The 21,456-nt window shown below is 45.2% G+C and overlaps 2 protein-coding genes and 1 pseudogene across 4 annotated transcripts in view; 1 reads left to right on the forward strand and 2 right to left on the reverse strand.

Annotated features, from left to right (window-relative positions):
- AP1M1 (adaptor related protein complex 1 subunit mu 1) overlaps positions 1-4,893 on the reverse strand; it is a 30,962-nt gene extending 26,069 nt beyond the window's left edge. The window contains exon 1 of one of the 2 annotated variants that reach the window (XM_036876133.2): positions 4,704-4,891. In XM_036876133.2, the coding sequence (XP_036732028.1) occupies positions 4,704-4,745 (42 nt within the window). In that variant the 5' untranslated portion in view covers positions 4,746-4,891. Of the gene's footprint in view, positions 1-4,703 lie in introns of both variants that reach the window. The other variant, XM_036876132.2, reaches the window with a different exon arrangement.
- The window catches only part of FAM32A (family with sequence similarity 32 member A), a 126,607-nt gene that overhangs the window by 102,976 nt on the left and 2,175 nt on the right, over positions 1-21,456 (reverse strand). The window contains exons 3-4 of one of the 2 annotated variants that reach the window (XM_057489432.1): positions 20,223-20,276; positions 19,835-19,928 (exon numbers count right to left, since the gene is read on the reverse strand). In XM_057489432.1, coding sequence (XP_057345415.1) covers positions 19,860-19,928; positions 20,223-20,276 — 123 coding nt within the window. In that variant the 3' untranslated portion in view covers positions 19,835-19,859. Of the gene's footprint in view, positions 1-18,771; positions 19,929-20,222; positions 20,277-21,456 lie in introns of those variants that run through there. The other variant, XM_036876161.2, reaches the window with a different exon arrangement.
- On the forward strand, positions 15,513-17,498 carry LOC130679877 (swi5-dependent recombination DNA repair protein 1 homolog; annotated as a pseudogene).

Raw genomic sequence — 21,456 nt, forward strand, 5'->3', positions numbered from 1 at the left:
GAAAAGGAATGACAACTGACATGGGACAGCAGGAGGGAGTCTCAGGGTCACTGGGCCAAGTGAAACAAGCCAGACAACAGAGAGTGTATCCTGCATGAGCCCACTCACATAAAATCTGGCTCATGGGACATGGTGACAGAAAACACATCTGTGACTGCCTGGGGACAGGCTGGATACAGGGGTGTGAGCAAGCTTAGAAGGTGACAGAATATGCATTATATACAATGACTGAAGTCACCAAACAGCACACTTCAAATAAGCCAGTTTGTTACATATACATCACACCTCCTGGAAAGAATAAAATGAGGTTTGAAGCTTTGCTGGCTGGGGCAAGGCTCTATCTGGAGACACTGCCTAGAGCAACTGCCGCTCTCGTGGGCCCAGGCGGACAGCCAGCTGCAGGACTCTGTGACGTGCCAAGAACGGCCTCGCCGAGCTCACCAGCCTGGGAACTGCCTGCCTCAGGACCTGCGATTTCATAAAATATACAGTCTTTGTTTCCAGCCAGGACGGCGAGAAAGCCAGACAGATAAAATAACAAGAACCTAGCTTCCCAGTTTGTCTTTTGTGGCCTGTAGGCAAGGGATCCTGTGCCCTCTTCCTGCTGAAGTTCAGGCCTCTTAGAGACACAGCACCCAGTGGCTGAGCTCGTGGGTGCCCGGACCAGGCCCTGGCCAAGGGATTCCCATGTACCCTCTCATATACTCCTTGCCAGAAGTAAATACTGCCCTCTGCCATGAGGTAGACCTTTTATTTTTACAGAGATACACAGCGATACCCAGAGAGGTGGCACCACCTGCCAGAGTTCACCCAGCAGGCAAAGGTGGATCCGGGTTCTAATCAGTTTCCTCTCTGCAGGGCCACTTCTGCCTGCTAAACACTGCCTCCTTGGGCTTCCCAGGCCCATCTTCTTCCCCAAGTATACAGTTTTCAGGATTGCTGTTGGCAGGGAGCCTCTGGGCCGCCAGAGTGTTCAAGGGAAAGAGCAATTTTGCCCACGTTGCATCACCAGGGCTGCACAGACGTCCAATCATTCAAAAAGCATGTGCAGTATGCCCCTCCACACAGCATGCTGGGCTAGGGGACACAGAGGCAACCAAAAGAGATGGTGCCTGCCCTGGGACAGTTCCCTGGGAGGAACTGAGAGCCTCCTCAACGGTGGGACCTTCCAGCTGAGGCCTGGGGGGATGGTGGGATAGAGGCAGAGGGACCAAGGTTGGAGGTGCAACACAGTGGGGAACCTGGGAATGGCTAGGTGGAATGAGGACAGCCTCGGAGACAGAGCAGCAGGTCCAGATGGGAGACAGGACAGACGGCAGGGAGGCAGGCAATGCTGAGGCGACAGTCTCTCCAGCTACTATTGCTCCTGACCCCCGCAACCACCTCCCCACAGACAGCGAGATGGGTCTTCTTAAGTAGAAGTCAGGTGGGTCTCTCCCCTGCTGAAACCGCTGTCTACCCCTGCCTCCCCTCACGCTGAAAACCACAGGTCCGTCCCCCTGGCAACCTGGCTCTTCTCAGCCCCTCTGCCGCCTCTCTGTCTGTGTTCCCTGGCTCACAGTGCCCCAGGCACCCTGAGCTCTGGCTGCTCTCTAGCTGCACCTGTTCCTGCCACATGGCCTTTGCACTTGTCTTTCCATCTACCCAGAACTCCCTGACCTGGCTCTCTAATTTCTCAGGCTTTAGCTCTGATGGCACCTCTTCCAAGAACTCTGCCTTGCTCTGCCTGGCTGAGAATGAATCCCATCTCTCTACTCCCACCCTGCTTTACCTTTGCTGTCCCCTTCACTGCCACAGCATTCATTTATTTGTATCCTCATTTGTCACCTGTCACTTGTACCAGAGTCTAACACTCCCTGAGAAAAGCAACCACTTGCATCCTGTTCACGGCTGTGTCCCAGTGTCTATGACCAAGCTGGGCCCCCGGTAAGTGCTTAGCAGATGCCCATGGTGTGAACGTTGGGGGGAGGAGGAAAAGGAGAGCAGGACAGTGCCTGGGTCTCCAACGTGGGCCGCTGCATAGATGGTGCTGTTACTGCAACAGAGAGAGAGAGAGCAGGTCTGGCGAGCGACAGGGAGTTCATTTGGGAAATGCCAAGCCTGCAGTGGCTGTGGGACCTCCGAGGAACCCCCGAGGCCAGCAGGTCTTCAGAGAAGTACTCAGGACTGTGGCACATATTTGAGAGGCACCGGCAGTGACATGAGTCTGTCCCGGCATGAGGAGCTGACATCCAAGGTGGGGGGCACCAGAGGAGGGGTCAGTAGGCAGCGAGGGAACGGGCAACACACTGGAGTGCAGCGACCTGCTGCTGGCGGCCAGAGGGAGCCTGCCGAGGTGGCGGTGTCCACGGAGGACAATTGCTTTCATCAGCTGAATGTGGCCACGCTGGCTTCTATGCTGATCCAAGACTGTCTGGCAGACAGAGGTGTCATCATGAATTTCTTGATGTGCCACCTTATTTTTGATTAAATGCACTCTGTGCGGAAGGCAAACTTTCAACACCCAAGGTCCACACGGAGTGGAACAATCAACAGCATGACAGTTGGTGAGGATGGGAGGCAAGCCCATGGCTGCCTCAGGGGCCTCCTGGAAGGCAGGTCTGCTCTGCTCTCCCTAGCCCCCACCCCCGCATGGTGCCTCCTCCCTGGGAGCAGAGCAGTCCCCTCCGGCTTCCTCTTGTCCACGTGGACATCCTCAGCCCCCACAAAGCTCCAGGGGCACTCCTCTGGGATCCAGAATCACCTGGGACTTCTGGCTCATCAACCCCAGCTACCCCTCACCCCTTGGACTCACTGTGACACCTCCGTGTCCACCTGACTGCCCCCTGGTCACCTTCCCAGCTCTGGCATCTCCCTCCTCCATGAAGCCTTTCGTAACAACTTCGGTTGGCAAACACTGAAGTAGGGCAACGGCATTTCCTGGGCCTTGTCCATGCCCTTCTGGCTACCTGGAGCTGACTGCTTGGGTTTCTGTGTCTGCTTGGATCTGCCAGCTTCCAGGCATCTCCCCCGCCAGACCTTGAGGTTTCTGGGGGCTACTATGGACTGCGGGCCATTGGTGGCGCCAAGCCTGTCTCTTGCAGCCACTCAGCGAGTTTGCAGTGACACCACAAAAGCCTCATCTGACCAAAGCCTGGCTCAGAGAGAAGGCACTCGCCTGAGGTCACACGCTGAGTGGCAGGGACTGGTTTTGGGCTCCGCCCTAACTCCAGTCACAGGGAGACAGCACCAGGCTTGGTGCATGCTAGGTGTTCATGAAATGCTTGCTGAAGGAGCGAGTGATGTGGAACAGGCAGCCTTCAGGGACACGGTGAAAGCAAGAACCCAGGCTACAAGGACTCAGGGAACACCGCACCCACCCAGCCCCTGGCACGCTGTGTGTCTTTCCTTGCTTCTAAGAAGGCCGAGGAAGGGAGCCCAGTACTGGGCCTCACTAGCTGTTGACTTTGGTTAGCATCCAAAGCAGGCGACCCACTCACAGGACTCTGGGAAAGTGCTGGGAGTGGAGAGTAGGGCAGGAAGGGATAGTCACTTCATCTCTTCACTCCCCACTGCCTCTGAGCTAACCCCTGCTGGCCCACCTCGGCCTAGTGACCACATTTCTCTCACTGATCAATATGGGACTTGTCTCATGTTGTTTGTTGGTCCTGTTCTTGTTACTCCCAGATACAAGAGGCCAGCTTCTCACTTGCCTTCTAGCCAGGACAGACTTGGAGAAAGGCAGCAGCCCACTTAGAAAGGCTGTGGAATCCCTCCTTTAAGATGCAGCCCCTGGCACCCTTGGGAAAGGCAACTGGGTCCTAGTTATGTCCACCTCCTCCTCCACATCTCAGCTGACTTGTCACTCCTCCTGGGAAGCCCTCCGTGACCTGTTGATTCTCCCCATTACACCATCAGGGCTCCGCCACTGCCACTGATCTTTATTTGTGCTTGATGAAATCAGGGCCCCTCTCCCCCACCAGACTGTGAGCTCCAGAACAGCAGGAACTGACTTCCATTTTGCTCACCAACAGCAGCCCCAGCTTAGAACTCCACCTGGCACTTAGTAGGTGCTCCTTCCTTATCAGCCAAATGAACAAATGATTCTGGGTTCGACTCCTCGACCTGCCACTTCTCTGTGACAGGCGCACCCATGGACAGGTTGAGTTACCTGAGCCTCAGTTTCTCTCTCTGTGACACGGAGCTCCCAACACCCCCACCTCACAAAGCCTTTTTAATTCAATGTCACAATGAATATAAGGAAATTCATACAGGGACTGACACAGAGAAATCGCCGATAAGCAGAGAGTGAGGCTGGCCGAGGGCACATTCCTCTCGACATGCCTCGCCTCCTCCGGCCAAGGGTCGCTCGGAGGCCTTCAGTCCCGGCTCGGAGACCCGCCCTCCCCGCGGCCTCGGCTCGCTCGAGCCCCCACGGTGCACCCGGCCCGCAGCGGGAGAGGGACCTTGCAGCCGCGTTCCCTAGCAATAGGGCAGGGCTGACAGCCGGACGACCCCCGCCCGGTTACCTAACAACAGGGTGGGGCTCCCAGGTGAGGCCGTTCCCCCTTCTGGCCCTAAGATCAGGGTGGGTCCTGCTGGCCAGTCACCTAGCGACAAGGTGGGTCCGCAGGAGGCGAGGCCCCGCCGGTTTCCGGGCAACGGGGAGGGTGGGGAGCCCTCCGTACTTGCCCGCAATGGGGAGGGTGGGGCGCCCTCCGTACCTTGCCCTTCAGGTCCAGCACGTAGACGGCGCTGGCGGACATGGCGACCGCGTTAAGCCCGGCAGCGGCCGAGGGCGACAGCGGCGGCAGAGGTGCCGGCCGCTGAGCAAAGCCGGGCACTCTCTGCAGCAAGTAGCGTTCACTTCCGGCCCGGGGAGCCGCACGCCGACCGTTATGTCCGGTTCCGGAGAAATGGCCTGGAATGCGCAGGCGCGGGGTGGGGTGTGCGCAGGCGCGGTGCGCCCGAGGTGATCTTACTTCCCGCCTCCGCCTCAAGCACCCGGAAGGCCAGAGGGGCGGGGCGGGGCCGGAGGGCTCGACGCTCTCCCGCTGCCAGGCCCGCCCCCGTGGGCTGAGTTGAAAGATCCCGGTAGCGGAACGCTCCTAAAAGGCCAGCCCTTTGGAATTCAAAGTCTGGTGGGAGAGTCTAGGGAGCAAATAATACAGTCACCAATCCTGATAACGCTTTATGAGAGGGGTAAGGTGGTGTTTACTTGAAAAGAGGTAGAATTCCCTGAATGAATCGAGCCTTATGACACTGTTTCCTGTCAGTGCTAACATTCCACAGTGAACAAGCGTGCCTTTTTACGGTCTGGAATGATCTCCTGAAAAATCACGCCCCACTGGACCTAAGTGGAAAGCATGTGCTGTATTTCGGTAGTTAATGGCCACCGTGGGTAATGCAAACTGTGACCCCTGATCAATTGAGTGACAGCTCTTTTGCGTTTATGAACACTGGGACTGTGCAGAAATGCTTGCATTCTGTCCCAATGAACCATCACAGTGCCCTGGGGATCCCAAACCTGCAGCACTAGAATTACTCAGGCTGCGGGCCTCTCACTTGGGTCTTCCTTCGTATTTGAGGTTTTGCAAGATGGCTCTTCTAGTATATTTTCTGCTTAGGAGAGAGATTAAAGTGCAAGAAATCCAGAGAACACTGAAATATTTGAAGACGACTGAATTCTGGGCTGGAAGCATTCTTGAACAAAGCGGTCTGAGGAGGCTGGCTGGCAACTAACTGCCTTTTAAGAAACCTTACTGCACCTGGTCTCATACTTTCCCCAATTTACTGCAATAATTTTAGGAAAAAAGTCTTTTTTTACCTTACAAAGCTATACATCTCTGTGAGGAAAGACTGAGGACACGCCACAAAGGGTAAGGCTTAAAAAAATGCCACCCAGATTAAACAATTCCCAGACAAACAAAAGCTGAGGGAATTTGCTTTCCACAAACCACCTCTACAGAACATCTCACAGGGACTGCTCTAGATGGGAGCACTCCTAGAAAGAGCACAGCACAAAACACCCAACATATGAAGAATCGAGGAGGAGGAACAAGAAGGGAGAGAAGAAAAGAATCTCCAGACAGTGTATATAACAGCTCAATAAGTGAGCTAAGTTAGGCAGTAACATACTAAAGAGGCTAAACTTGAACCTTTGGTAACCACGAATTTAAAGCCTGCAATGGCAATAAGTACATATCTTTCAATAGTCACCCTAAATGTTAATGAGTTGAATGCACCAATCAAAAGACACAGAGTAACAGAATGGAAAGAAAAGCAAGACCCATCTATATGCTGCTTACAAGAAACTCACCTCAAACCCAAAGACATGTACAGACGAAAAGTCAAGGGATGAAAAAACATATTTCAAGCAAACAACAGTGAGAAGAAAGCAGGCGTTGCAGTACTAATATCAGACAAAATAGACTTCAAAACAAAGAAAGTAACAAGAGATAAAGAAGGACACTACATAATGATAAAGGGCTCAGTCAAACAAGAGGATATAACCATTCTAAATATATATGCACCCAACACAGGAGCACCAGCATATGTGAAACAAATACTAACAGAACTAAAGGGGGATATAGACTGCAATGCATTCATTCTAGGAGATTTCAACACACCACTCACCCCAAAGGATAGATCCACCGGGCAGAAAATAAGTAAGGACACGGAAGCACTGAACAACACAGTAGAGCAGATGGACCTAATAGACATCTATAGAACTCTACATCCAAAAGCAACAGGATATACATTCTTCTCAAGTGCACATGGAACATTCTCCAGAATAGACCACATACTAGGCCACAAAAAGAGCCTCAGAAAATTCCAAAAGATTGAAATCCTACCAACCAACTTTTCAGACCACAAAGGTATTAAACTAGAAATAAACTGTACAAAGAAAGCAAAGAGGCTCACAAACACATGGAGGCTTAACAACACGCTCCTAAATAATCAATGGATCAATGACCAAATCAAAATGGAGATCCAGCAATATATGGAAACAAATGACAACAACAACACTAAGACCCAACTTCTGTGGGACACAGCAAAAGCAGTCTTAAGAGGAAAGTATATAGCAATCCAAGCATATTTAAAAAAGGAAGAGCAATCCCAAATGAATGGTCTAATGTCACAATTATCGAAATTGGAAAAAGAAGAACAGATGAGGCCTAAGGTCAGCAGAAGGAGGGACATAATAAAGATCAGAGAAGAAATAAATAAAATTGAGAAGAATAAAACAATAGCAAAAATCAATGAAACCAAGAGCTGGTTCTTCAAGAAAATAAACAAAATAGATAAGCCTCTAGCCAGACTTATTAAGAAGAAAAGAGAGTCAACACAAATCAACAGTATCAGAAACGAGAAAGGAAAAGTCATGACGGAACCCACAGAAATACAAAGAATTATTAGAGAATACTATGAAAACCTATATGCTAACAAGCTGGGAAACCTAGGAGAAATGGACAACTTCCTAGAAAAATACAACCTTCCAAGATTGACCCAGGAAGAAACAGAAAATCTAAACAGACCAATTACCAGCAACGAAATTGAAGCGGTAATCAAAAAACTACCAAAGAACAAAGCCCCCAGGCCAGATGGATTTACCTCGGAATTTTATCAGACATACCGGGAAGACATAATACCCATTCTCCTTAAAGTTTTCCAAAAAATAGAGGAGGAGGGGATACTCCCAAACTCATTCTATGAAGCTAACATCACCCTAATACCAAAACCAGGCAAAGACCCCACCAAAAAAGAAAACTACAGACCAATATCCCTGATGAATGTAGATGCAAAAATACTCAACAAAATATTAGCAAACCGAATTCAAAAATACATCAAAAGGATAATACACCATGACCAAGTGGGATTCATCCCAGTGATGCAAGGATGGTACAACATTCGAAAGTCCATCAACATCATCCACTACATCAACAAAAAGAAAGACAAAAACCACATGATCATCTCCATAGATGCTGAAAAAGCATTCGACAAAGTTCAACATCCATTCATGATAAAAACTCTCAGCAAAATGGGAATAGAGGGCAAGTACCTCAACATAATAAAGGCCATCTATGATAAACCCACAGCCAGCATTATATTGAACAGCGAGAAGCTGAAAGCATTTCCTCTGAGATCGGGAACTAGACAGGGATGCCCACTCTCTCCACTGTTATTTAACATAGTACTGGAGGTCCTAGCCACGGCAATCAGACAAAACAAAGAAATACAAGGAATCCAGATTGGTAAAGGAGAAGTTAAACTGTCACTATTTGCAGATGACATGATACTGTACATAAAAAACCCTAAAGACTCCACCCCAAAACTACTAGAACTGATATCGGAATACAGCAAAGTTGCAGGATACAAAATCAACACACAGAAATCTGTGGCTTTCCTATATACTAACAATGAACCAACAGAAAGAGAAATAAGGAAAACAACTCCCTTCACAATTGCATCCAAAAAAATAAAATACCTAGGAATAAACCTAACCAAAGAAGTGAAAGACTTATACTCTGAAAACTACAAGTCACTCTTAAGAGAAATTAAAGGGGACACTAACAGATGGAAACTCATCCCATGCTCGTGGCTAGGAAGAATTAATATCGTCAAAATGGCCATCCTGCCCAAAGCAATATACAGATTTGATGCAATCCCTATGAAACTACCAGCAACATTCTTCAATGAACTGGAACAAATAATTCAAAAATTCATATGGAAACACCAAAGACCCCGAATAGCCAAAGCAATCCTGAGAAAGAAGAATAAAGTAGGGGGGATCTCACTCCCCAACTTCAAGCTCTACTATAAAGCCATAGTAATCAAGACAATTTGGTACTGGCACAAGAGCAGAGCCACAGACCAATGGAACAGACTAGAGAATCCAGACATTAACCCAGACATATATGGTCAATTAATATTTGATAAAGGAGCCATGGACATACAATGGCGAAATGACAGTCTCTTCAACAGATGGTGCTGGCAAAACTGGACAGCTACGTGTAGGAGAATGAAACTGGACCATTGTCTAACCCCATATACAAAAGTAAACTCAAAATGGATCAAAGACCTGAATGTAAGTCACGAAACCATTAAACTCTTGGAAGAAAACATAGGCAAACACCTCTTAGACATAAACATGAGTGACCTCTTCTTGAACATATCTCCCCGGGCAAGGGAAACAACAGCAAAAATTAGTAAGTGGGACTATATTAAGCTGAAAAGCTTCTGTACAGCAAAAGACACCATCAATAGAACAAAAAGGATCCCTACAGTATGGGAGAATATATTTGAAAATGACACATCCGATAAAGGCTTGACGTCCAGAATATATAAAGAGCTCACACGCCTCAACAAACAAAAAACAAATAACCCAATTAAAAAATGGGCAGAGGAACTGAACAGACAGTTCTCCAAAAAAGAAATACAGATGGCCAACAGACACATGAAAAGATGCTCCACATCGCTAATTATCAGAGAAATGCAAATTAAAACTACAATGAGGTATCACCTCACACCAGTAAGGATGGCTGCCATCCAAAAGACAAACAACAACAAATGTTGGCGAGGCTGTGGAGAAAGGGGAACCCTCCTACACTGCTGGTGGGAATGTAAGTTAGTTCAACCATTGTGGAAAGCAGTATGGAGGCACATCAAAATGCTCAAAACAGACTTACCATTTGACCCAGGAATTGCACTCCTAGGAATTTACCCTAAGAATGCGGCAATCAAGTATGAGAAAGATCAGTGCACCCCTATGTTTATCGCAGCACTATTTACAATAGCCAAGAATTGGAAGCAACCTAAATGTCCATCGATAGATGAATGGATAAAGAAGAGGTAGTACATATACACAATGGAATACTACTCAGCCATAAGAAAAGGGCAAATCCAATCATTTGCAGCAACGTGGATGGAGCTGGAGGGTATTAGGCTCAGTGAAACAAGCCAAGCGGAGAAAGAGAAATACCAAATGATTTCACTTATCTGTGGAATATAAGAACAAAGGAAAAACTGAAGGAACAAAACAGCAGCAGAATCACAGAACTCAAGAATGGACTAACAGGTACCAAAGGGAAAGGGACTGGGGAGGATGGGTGGGTAGGGAGGGGTAAGGGGAGGCAGAAATAGGAGCGTATTAAGATTAACATGCATGGGGGGGTAGGAGAAAAGGGAGGGCTGTACAACACAGAGAAGGCAAGTAGTGATTCTACAACATTTTGCTATGCTGATGGACAGTGACTGTAAAGGGGTTTATAGGGGAGACCTGGTATAGGGGAGAGCCTAGTAAACATAATATTCGTCATGTAAGTGTAGATTAGTGATACCAAAAACAAAACAAAAACAAACAAACAAAAAAAAAAGGGCAGTTCCTGTGTGGTAACCTCCAATGAGTTCTACACAAGGGTATAAAGGGCATATAAAAGTGTAGGCAAAGGGTCTGTTTGCATTTATACACAAGATCAAAGCCTAATTGGGCTACCCCGAAAATGAACTAAGATACGATATGAAAGAGAACTTCCAACATCAGCACTCTCTGGAAGACTCATGCCACAAGATGATCATCAAAAAACCCCAACAAAGATCCACGCACTGCTCCAGGTGTAGATGCACTCATCCCACCAGCTCCTGGACTTGCCATGGGAATGAAGGAGATATCTAAGCTGGCCTGTGCATACAGTAAAACAACAAATTTGACTGGATCTGTACTGTTGGAACTCAACCAAGAACTAGGAGAAGTGCAAATTGTAGCGCTCCAAAATCTTACAACTACAACTATTTACTGTTAAAAGAACATAAGGGATGTGAACATTCCCCAGGAATGGGTTGTTTTAATTTGTCTCATTTCTCTAAGACTGTTCAGGTTCAGTTGGACAATATCCACCATATCATAGATAAGTTTTCACAAATGCCTAAGGTGCCTAACTGGTTTTCTTGGTTTCACTGGAGATGGCTGGTAATTACAGATATGCTTTGGTTATGTAACTATACTCCTATTATGTTAATGTGTGTGCGCAATTTAAGTAGTAGCTTAAAACCTATACGTGCTGAAGTTACTCTACAAGAAGATATGTCAAAGAAATAATCAATCTTCCCATGTTTTCTTCCGCCTGCTACTTCTATAGCTTTTCTTCTTCCTTCCTAATTACAACCCTTAAATAGAATTCGTGCCTCATATCAAATTTACCGAGTATCATAATTCTTCCAAGTGGTAAAGATACCTCAAGACAAATGCTGGGCATAGAAGCTACACGGCAGAAATATGCAAAGAAATAAAAAGCTGACCATTTCAAACAATAAGGCTTCTCTCTCACTTACCAACTTTACATTTCCCTGTATGGCCCCGGAAGATGACTGGTTAGCCAGAGACGGGTAAGATTCCTCAAGGGAGGAACAACCTAAGACAGGCACAGTTGCAGGGGGGTCATCAGGTGAGAAATTGGGAATCAACAGAGGTGAGGCTTAGAACCTCACCCCCCTGTTCTGAGAGAAATCTTCTGCATACGTGGATGTTTTATTGCCCTTGTCTAGCTTGGATTAACACATAGTCTACAGGCACACACCTGATCATCTACATTTGCTCTCTTACAACACTAAACTATGTTTTCTACCTTTATCTTGTATCTACCTACCACTTCAGCATTTTATTAAAAATAATAATAATAAAGAGAGAAATGTGGTATCCACATATAAATCAAGTATAAAAACCAAATGAGTATTCATATTTGAACTGACTGTTTAGAGTTCATAATGCATGAGCAAAACTGAAAGTTTCTGTGATGACTGCCCTTGTACTGTTCACTATGTAACTGATTCACTATGTAAGAATTTGTTCTCCATGTAAGAACTTGTTTGTTATGCCTCAGAAGATTGGAGACTGACGAAAATTAGGCTTGGGATGGATTAATGATTGTGCATTGAGCATTGACTCCCCTATACAGAATTTTTTTGTCGTTAACAACCATTTGATCAATAAATATGAGAGATGCCCTCACAAAAAAAAAAAAAAAAAGGACAGACTTCCAATGGTAAAATAAATAAGTAACCGGGATGTAATGTATAGCATAAGGAATATAGTCAAGATATTGTAACAGCTTGGTAGGGTGATAGCTTGAACCTAGAATTATGTATATAAATGTTTTATCACTGTGTTGTACACTTGAAACTAATGTAATGTAATACTGTGCGTCAACTACCCTTCAATAAAAAATAATTATCTAAAAAAAAAAATATTTAGGAGGGAAAAGTTGATGTAAAAGGTGATATACTCTGTTATACCCCTCCCCCCTTTTTTGGCTTATCTTTTTATAAATTGATTTTTTTTTTCCTACTCAACATCAGTTTTGAGATGTATCCTGTTGTATGTGTAGATGTAGCTCATTGATTTTAATTGCTGGATGGCAGCCATTGGTAAATAAATCTAATTTCTTTACCGATCCCCCTTCTGGGGGAGAGGTAGGTTTAGCTTCTACTTTTCCCCTATTATAAACAGTGCTTTACTGAAAATTCTTTTCTATGATTCCTTGTGTACATGTGCAAAAGCTTTTTCCCCTTGAGGTAGATTTCTAGAAGTAGACTTGCAGATATATCCCTGAATATAAAGAGCTCTTAAGTTCATAAGAAAAAGACAGCAGAAAAATGGGTGTAAAGGGTATGAACCAGCAGGCACTTCATAGAAGAGAAATGAGAATAATCTGTAAATACAAAAAGATGCTCAATCTCACCAGGAACCAAGAAAAAGAAAAATTAAAGCAACAGTAAGGTAACATTTCAAGCCTATAAGATTGACAAGGATTAGTAAATTGGATAGTAGCTTGGTTTGAGCTTATATATACTTGCTGGAGGGGACTGGGAATTGGCATAACCTCTGTAGAGCAAATGTGTGTGTGGTGGGGGCCAGTCAGCTGAGGGTTCATGCCTTCCCCAACTCCCTGAAATTGCACTTCTATGTGGCTACTCCAGCGGAGCTCCTACACAACACTCCCTTTTCACTTAAAACTGTCAGAACAGATAGACCCACCTCATTTGTTTAACTACTGCACAGTATTTCGTAAAAAGGGGGGATTGTGGATTATTTAGATATCTCTTTATTGGTAGATATTTAGGTTTGTTTTTCTTTCTATAATTTAAATGGACACAGTGAACATCCTTGAATATGCCTCTCTGGGCACATATAAACAATATTTCTCTATGACTGACACCAACAAATGGCGCAACTGGGCTAAAGGATAAAAACATGTAAAATTTATAATAATGCTAAGTGAAAGAAGCCAGATGTGAAAGGCTGCATATTATGTGATTCCACTTATATGAAATGTTCAGAATAAGCAAATCCATAGAGACAGAAAGTAGATTAGTGGTTGCTAAGGGTTGGAAGGAGAAGGATATTAGGACTTACTGCTAACGGGTATGGGATTTCTTTTTGGGGTGATGGAAATATTCTGAATAAGATAGGGGTGTGTGTACAATATTCTGAGTATACTAAAAACCACTGAGTTATGTGCTTAAAATGGTGAATTTTACATATGTAAATTTTTTTTTTTTTTTTTAGATAATTATTTTTTATTGAAGGGTAGTTGACACACAGTATTACATTACATTAGTTTCAGGTGTACAACACAGTGATTCAACATTTATATACATGATAATTCTAAGTACCAGCTATCACCATACCAAGTTGTTACAATATTTTGACTATATTCCTTATGCTATACATTACATCCCGGTTGCTTATTTATTTTACAATTGGAAGTGTGTACTTTTTCTTGGTTGTTGTTGTTAGGGCATCTCTCATATTTATTGATCAAATGGTTGTTAACAACAATAAAATTCTGTATAGGGGAGTCAATGCTCAATGCACAATCATTAATCCACCCCAAGCCTAATTTTCGTCAGTCTCCAATCTTCTGAAGCATAACGAACAAGTTCTTACATGTAGAACAAATTCTTACATAGTGAATAAGTTACATGGTGAACAGTACAAGGGCAGTCATCACAGAAACTTTTGGTTTTGCTCATGCATTATGAACTATAAAAGTCAGTTCAAATATGAATACACATTTGATTTTTATACTTGATTTATATGTGGATACCACATTTCTCTCTTTATTATTACTATTTTTAATAAAATGCTGAAGTGGTAGGTAGATACAACATAAAGGTAGAAAACATAGTTTAGTGTTGTAAGAGAGCAAATGTAGATGATCAGGTGTGTGCCTGTAGACTATGTGTTAATCCAAGCTAGACAAGGGCAATAAAACATCCACATATGCAGAAGATTTCTCTCAGAACAGGGGGGGTGAGGTTCTAAGCCTCACCTCTGTTGATCCCCAATTTCTCACCTGATGACCCCCCTGCGACTGTGCCTGTCTTAGGTTGTTCCTCCCTTGAGGAATCTTACCCGTCTCTGGCTAACCAGTCATCTTCCGGGGCCATACAGGGAAATGTTAAGTTGGTAAGTGAGAGAGAAGCCTTATTGTTTGAAATGGTTAGCTTTTTATTTCTTTGCATATTTATGCCCTGTGGCTTCTATGCCCAGCATTTGTCTTGAGGTATCTTTACCACTTGGAGGAGTTATGATACTCGGTAAATTTGATATGAGGCACGAATTCTATTTAAGAATTCGTTGTAATTAGGAAGGAAGAAGAAAAGCTATAGAAGTAGCAGGCGGGAGAAAACATGGGAAGATTGATTATTTGTTTGACATATCTTCTTGTAGAGTAACTTCAGCATGTATAGATTTTAAGCTACTACTTAAATTGCGCACACACATTAACATAATAGGAGTATAGTTACATAACCAAAGCATACCTGTAATTACCAGCCATCTCCAGTGAAACCAAGAAAACCAGTTAGGCACCCTAGGCATTTGTGAAAACTTATCAATGATATGATGGTTATTATCTAACTGAATTTGAATAGTTTGAGAAAAATCAGACAAATTAAAACAACCCATTCCTGGGCACTGTTCACATCCCATATGTTCTTTTAACAGTAAATAGTCTGTAGTTGTAAGATTTTGGAGCGCTACAATTTGCACTTCTCCTAATTCTTGGTTGAGTTCCAACAGTATAGATCCAGTCAAATTTGTTGTTTTACTGTATGCACAGGCCAGCTTAGATATCTCCTTCATTCCCATGGCAAGTCCAGGAGCTGGTGGGATGAGTGCATCTACAGCTGTAGCAGTGCGTGGATCTTTGTTGGGGTTTTTTGATGATCATCTTCTGGCATGAGTCTTCCCGAGAGTGCTGATGTTGGAAGTTCTCTTTCATATCGTTTCTTAGTTCATTTTCGGGGTATGTAAATTTTATCTCAATAAAAAAATTAAGTAGATAGAACAACAACAACAAAAAATGCCACCCAGGCACGCGCAGCCCCGCCTACCTCAGGCGGGGAGCTGCGCGAAGAAGCCTGCGTCAGTCAATCCGGCCAATCCCGCGTCTCGTCCGCCCCGCAGCGTGGCCCCGCCCCTGAGCAGGACCCGCTCACGGCTTCGGCTGCGCGCGTTTTCTACACTGGGAATGGCGTAGGAAGACGTAAACCAAGATTTCATTTTCAAGACGGAAAGTCCATCCGACTCAGCTGTGATTTTACCTAGCACTCCACCATCTCCCTGTACAAGTAGTTCAAGAAAACAACCTATGAGTGCAACACTTAGAGAACGACTAAGGAAAACTAGATCTTCATTTAATTCCTGTTCCAGTGTGGTAAAGCGTCTTAAAGTAGAAAATGAAAATAAGACCTTTTCAGAAAAAACGTCTTCAACAGAAGAAAACTGTTTGAAATTTCGGGAAAGTATTAAACATATAGACAATGAATCTGAAGAAAATACATATTTAAAAAATATCTTCAACAACACTAAACTATGTTTTCTACCTTTATCTTGTATCTACCTACCACTTCAGCATTTTATTAAAAATAATAATAATAAAGAGAGAAATGTGGTATCCACATATAAATCAAGTATAAAAACCAAATGAGTATTCATATTTGAACTGACTGTTTAGAGTTCATAATGCATGAGCAAAACCGAAAGTTTCTGTGATGACTCCCCTTGTACTGTTCACTATGTAACTTATTCATTATGTAAGAATTTGTTCTACATGTAAGAACTTGTTTGTTATGCCTCAGAAGATTGGAGACTGATGAAAATTAGGCTTGGGGTGGATTAATGATTGTGCATTGAGCATTGACTCCCCTATACAGAATTTTATTGTCGTTAACAACCATTTGATCAATAAATATGAGAGATGCCCTCACAAAAAAAAAAAAAAAAAGGACAGACTTCCAATGGTAAAATAAATAAGTAACCGGGATGTAATGTATAGCATAAGGAATATAGTCAAGATATTGTAACAGCTTGGTAGGGTGATAGCTGGAACCTAGAATTATGTATATAAAAGTTCTACCACTGTGTTGTACACTCGAAACTAATGTAATGTAATACTGTGCGTCAACTACTTCAATAAAAAATAATTATTAAAAAAAATATATATATATCTTCAAGAATATCAGTGTATGTGACTCTAGGTCAGTTGATACTGGGTCATGCAGTGATCTCCAGGATGACTTTGTGAATGAGAATCTTCCCAAAAAAGAATTAAATGAAGAAAAATCAAAATTGGTAAAGCAGATTCAGGAGAAAGAAGGTCTTCTTCGGAGGCTAAAACTAGCCAAAATGTATAGATCAAAGGTGAGAATAATTTCAGAACCATTGCATTATTATTATTTTATTTTTAGATAAATGATAGGAAAGTAATTTCAAAAAGGGGGAAAAAAGTTATTTTAGCATAATAAGCAATGAGCCAAGTACCCAGAAAATGGCTTCAAACAACTTTAACTCAAATATGTCATAGATTTAGGTTAAAGTAGAAGCCTACTGCTTCTTTTAGACACCAGCTAACTTTTTAAGAGCCCCAGCTGATTTAATGTACAGTTGGAGCTTGGACCAAATAAAATAGCCATAGAACTCAAGTGAGAGTCATTGGCTATTTAAACATTCTATTTAAAACCATCCTAATTTTCCTAGGTAGAAGTCCCATTCATGACCAAGTGTGTTACCCTTTAAACCTACTCATCAACTTTCATTATGTAAGTTAAAATAGGATGCCTATTTAGTTATTGACATACATTTATGTTTTTTTCCTGTTTCAGAATGACCTGTCTCGGTTACAGTTGTTAATAAAGAAGTGGAGAAGCTGTAGCCAGCTGTTGCTTTATGAGTTTCAGTCAGTTATATCTGAGGAGAACAAGAAACTCAGCCTCACTCAGTTGATCGACCAATATGGATCAGATGATAAATTGCTACACTTTAACAGAAGTGAAGAATTTATAGATGTTTAATTCATAATTTTTTCAAGAATATCTTTGAGAATGACAACTTAAAAGATACTTATATATTTTAAATGGAAGGTATAAACTATTAGGGCTTAGAGAAAGGTATCTTGATGAACATCAATTTAGGGCCTCTTATAAAAATATAACCTAATTTCTAAAATGAAAAATTAGTATTTTGGATAAATATGCAAAAGAAAACTACGTTTAAAGTAGAAAAAAGTTTAAATCATGTTTAAAAAATAATTTGGGCAATTCTGGAGGTCAGTTTTAATACATTGTTTTGTTTATTGCGGTAAAAAAAGTTTTAAATGTTAAAAAAAAAAAAAAAAGCCACCCAGAAGGGTTGGTAACCTCTCTCATTATGGACCTTTTCCTTTTGGGCTTGCTCTGAGCATTTTGTTCAGGTGTTTAGCAACAGTACCAAGGAGGTTGGGAGGAAGAGATTGGACAAGTTTTTTTAGGAAACAGACTCCCAAGTGGGAAACGTACCATCACAGTAAGTACTCTACCCAAAACTAACTTAAAGCCCCTTTTTCTCTGTATGTGGGAGAATTCGAGTCACATCTCAATTTCATCCTTGGCATTTATATTTAATGTAGAAGCCCAGATTTAACCTCTGCGACATCTCAGAATGACTATACCTGTTGAGGTAGAACAGGGTTCCTCAAACTTTGCTGCCTATTAAGGTTACCTGAGGAGCTCTGAACAATGGCAGGGATTGAATGCCAACCCAGGCAGTGGTCAGTGGTCCTTAAAGCTCCCCAGGTGAGTCCAGCATACAGCAGAATTTGAGAACTGCTGTGGTAGGCTGCAACAGTGGTGGCCCCCAGTAAATCCCATCCCCTGGTGTCCATGCCCTTGTACAGCCCCCTCCCAGACCAGGTTTGGCAATGTGGCTTGTGCTGGCTGACGGAATAGCCTACACGGAGAGAGGTCCTGGAAGGATGAGATGCCACCTGGGCCATCTGGCCCTGAGCAGGTCAATGCAGCTGCACAAGTGGATTAATCCACACTACATGGTGCAGAACCATCCAGACAACCACAGTCAACCTATAGAATTGTGAAGAGAGAATTCTTGTTGTTTCAAGTCACTTCCTTTTGGAGCGGCTTGTTAGGCAGGGGGAACTGGGAGTATCTGCCGTCCGCCATGCTGATGCTTCTCACAGCACCACATCACGCTCACAGACCCTACCTTAGGCTCATGGGTGGAAAAGGCCTGCAAGTGCCTTTCTACCAGGCCCTGGCGGAACGTGCCCCAGAGTGCCACGGCTGAGGAGAGATGTCACCTCTCTTGGGTGGGTCAGAACCATAGGCGGAAAACGTGTCATCTGTTTTTTTCCAGATTGAGCACCAACAGGCATTCTGCAATATACAGTTCCTGCGCAATAAATACAAAAGGCAGCATTTCGAGTGATACTCAGCCTATAATTAAGACACTCAGACTTGTATTTACTAATGAGTTTTTTTCTTTATTCTGTTCACATGTGACAACCCCAAATCTGACAGGTGGGTTTTTCTCTTGTTATTGTTTCATTCTGTATGTCAGCAGAGACTGTTCCCCACAATGGCATAGCAGTTCCATCCTTATCGGGTAGATGTACGTAGGCCCTCAAAGGTCTTGGCTCCCAGTGCTAGAACCTGGGTCTTTTCTGACTGCACCCATGCCTGTCCGTGCTGGAGCTCTGCCCTGATCCCGTCACCCCTGAGGTATATCCTTAGGCCAGGAATGTTATGGGCCAGTTCTGAATATGGGGAGCTGCTTAGAGCTCAGGGTGGGGCAGGCTGTGCCAGCATCCATTACCAAGAACGCCGTTCTCCATTAGCAAGGTCTGCCATGGCAACACCCACTAGACATGTCTGGAACGGGGATATTGGGGGAAGACGCTGCACGCTGGCCCTGGGCTCAGAGAGGGACAGGGTATTTGTGCCACCCTTGCCTTCTGTGGTTGCTCTACTACCCAGGCTGTCTGCCTCACAGGCCAGGTGACTGAAGAGGCATTCTGAAGGCCATGAAGCCCCAAGTAGTTTCCCTCAGCCCTGGGTGGAACAGCATAAGCCCTGAGCTAGAGGGAGCTTGGAAGGGCAGCTTTCCCAGGGCCCTACGGGGGTCTGCAAGTTGCAGGCCACACCGGCATTAACTCCTTATCCTCTGCAGTCAGCTTCATCCAGGCAAAGACAGCTGGATGGCTGTCAAAGGGGTAGATGCATCTGGGGGGGTGGGCAAAAACCCTTTTCTGTGCAACGTACACAGAAATAACCTAAATCTCTGAATAAATTTTCAAAAATTTCCAGTCTAAACTAAAATGGTTTGTCTTCTATGTGCTACCCAGATACCAAAATTTGAGCAAAAGGACAGTCTTCCTTTAATGAAGTTCCTGAACGAGGGCACACTGCTTTTAAAAGCAGTGTCTCAGCAGAAGACACATGGGTATGTGTCAAATGACGTGTCTAGAAAATACCAAAGGCACCGGCCGTAATTCCAGCTTTGCCCGCTGCTTCCCCTGACGCTGCGCCATGCCCCGGGCGGGGGGCTACTTGGTCCAGCTGACTTTGGGAATGTCATAGTGCTCGGTGAGTGTATCCAGGTGTCTGTTGAAGTCCTGCAAAAGCCGAGAGGAAGCCCACTCAGCACAGCCATGAGCAGGGCGCTAGGGACACGTGGCACCGCCACCCTGTCTCCACACCCTGCCCCCCTCAGTGAGCCCCTCCTCCCAAAGCCACCCTGCCAGGACTTACACACACCTGAACTCAGCTCTCCCTTAAGTGACCCCAGGGAGGTGCTGCTACTATTGGGTGAGCTCCCCTCCCCACTGACACCCCCGTGGCTCCCTGCCAGACTCCTGACCTCTGGGCCCAGCTTCACGGCTCAGTCTCCGCCACCAAGTGTGACTTACCTCCACTCTCTGCTTGTGGGTTTTGGATGCTTTCTTCAGGATCCTTTCCATTTGCTGGAGAGAGGAGAGAAATCGAGGTGAGTTCACAGTCTCAAGGCACGGGATAGAAGCTGGAAACCCTGGCCAGCACAGCTCTCACACCTGGAATGGCCAGAGGTCTCAGGGTGCACCTCGCCACCTCCCCCGACCAACTTCACTAAGGCTGGTCCGACGGGGTGCCCGGCCACAGTACATCCCACTGGGAACCCAGATCAGCCATCCTCTGGTCAGAGTGGCAGGAAATATACTGACAACCTTGCTGGAAAGAAAGGACCAGCAGGATGAGCTGGCCTGTGGGGAGAGACCCTGGAAGAGGCACCGAGGCACCAGACAGGCGGTGGTGAAGCCGTCCCGGCTGTTCCAGCCCAGGTGGGTGTCCAGCCCCAGCTGCCATCTGGCTGCACCAGACTCCAAGCAAGGCCAGCAGAAGAATCACAAAGCTGAACCCCAGCAGCCTACAGCAGCAGGAGATGGTACTGCCAGTGCTGCCTGGCTGCTCCTCCCTGCCCCTCATCTCTCTGTGCACTGGTCGGTTCCTACCCGGCTGACCCTCCTTCTGAAGTGTCACCTTGTCCATCCCTACACTGTGAGCCCACGTGACACCTGGGTCTCCTCACAAAAGGTCACAGACTTGGCCGGCTGTCGTGCATCAGGCGCTTGGCGGGGCTCTCCCCACTCCATGCACCAAGTTCACAGGTGTCTTGGGCCCTGTCGCCATCTCCACTACACAGAGAAAAAGGACCAGCGTGCACGGTTGGGTGATGGGCTGGAGATGCCACACCCTGGCCCTTTCCTCCAGGCTGGGGCCCCTGCTTCCAGGAACTGACCAGACTTCATGCTCACTATGCTGGACAGACCCTCTTCCACGAGACAATCTGCATTTCCCCAGTGCACCTGACTTTGCTCACTTATCCCTTCTCCAGGTTTCTCATCTCTCTCCCTGGGTCTGCAGCAGTACTTCTGTTTTTCAAGGCCCAAAACAAGAACCTTCCCTTGTCCTTCTGCCACCCTCTAGCTACAGGCTCGTTTCTCCATTCCCCTGACAGTAAATCTCCCAAGAGTTATTTCTCCTCCCGGCCTCTCCCCACTCTCTCTCAGGTTCACCCTTATCAGCCTTTCTTCCTCCTCATTCCAGATGCCGGCTGAAGGCTCGGCCCACGGAACCTCTTGGCAGTGTGTGGTGCTGCTGGTCCCT

This window comes from Manis pentadactyla, chromosome 12 (genome assembly GCF_030020395.1).
Source record: "Manis pentadactyla isolate mManPen7 chromosome 12, mManPen7.hap1, whole genome shotgun sequence".
Taxonomy (NCBI): domain Eukaryota; kingdom Metazoa; phylum Chordata; class Mammalia; order Pholidota; family Manidae; genus Manis; species Manis pentadactyla.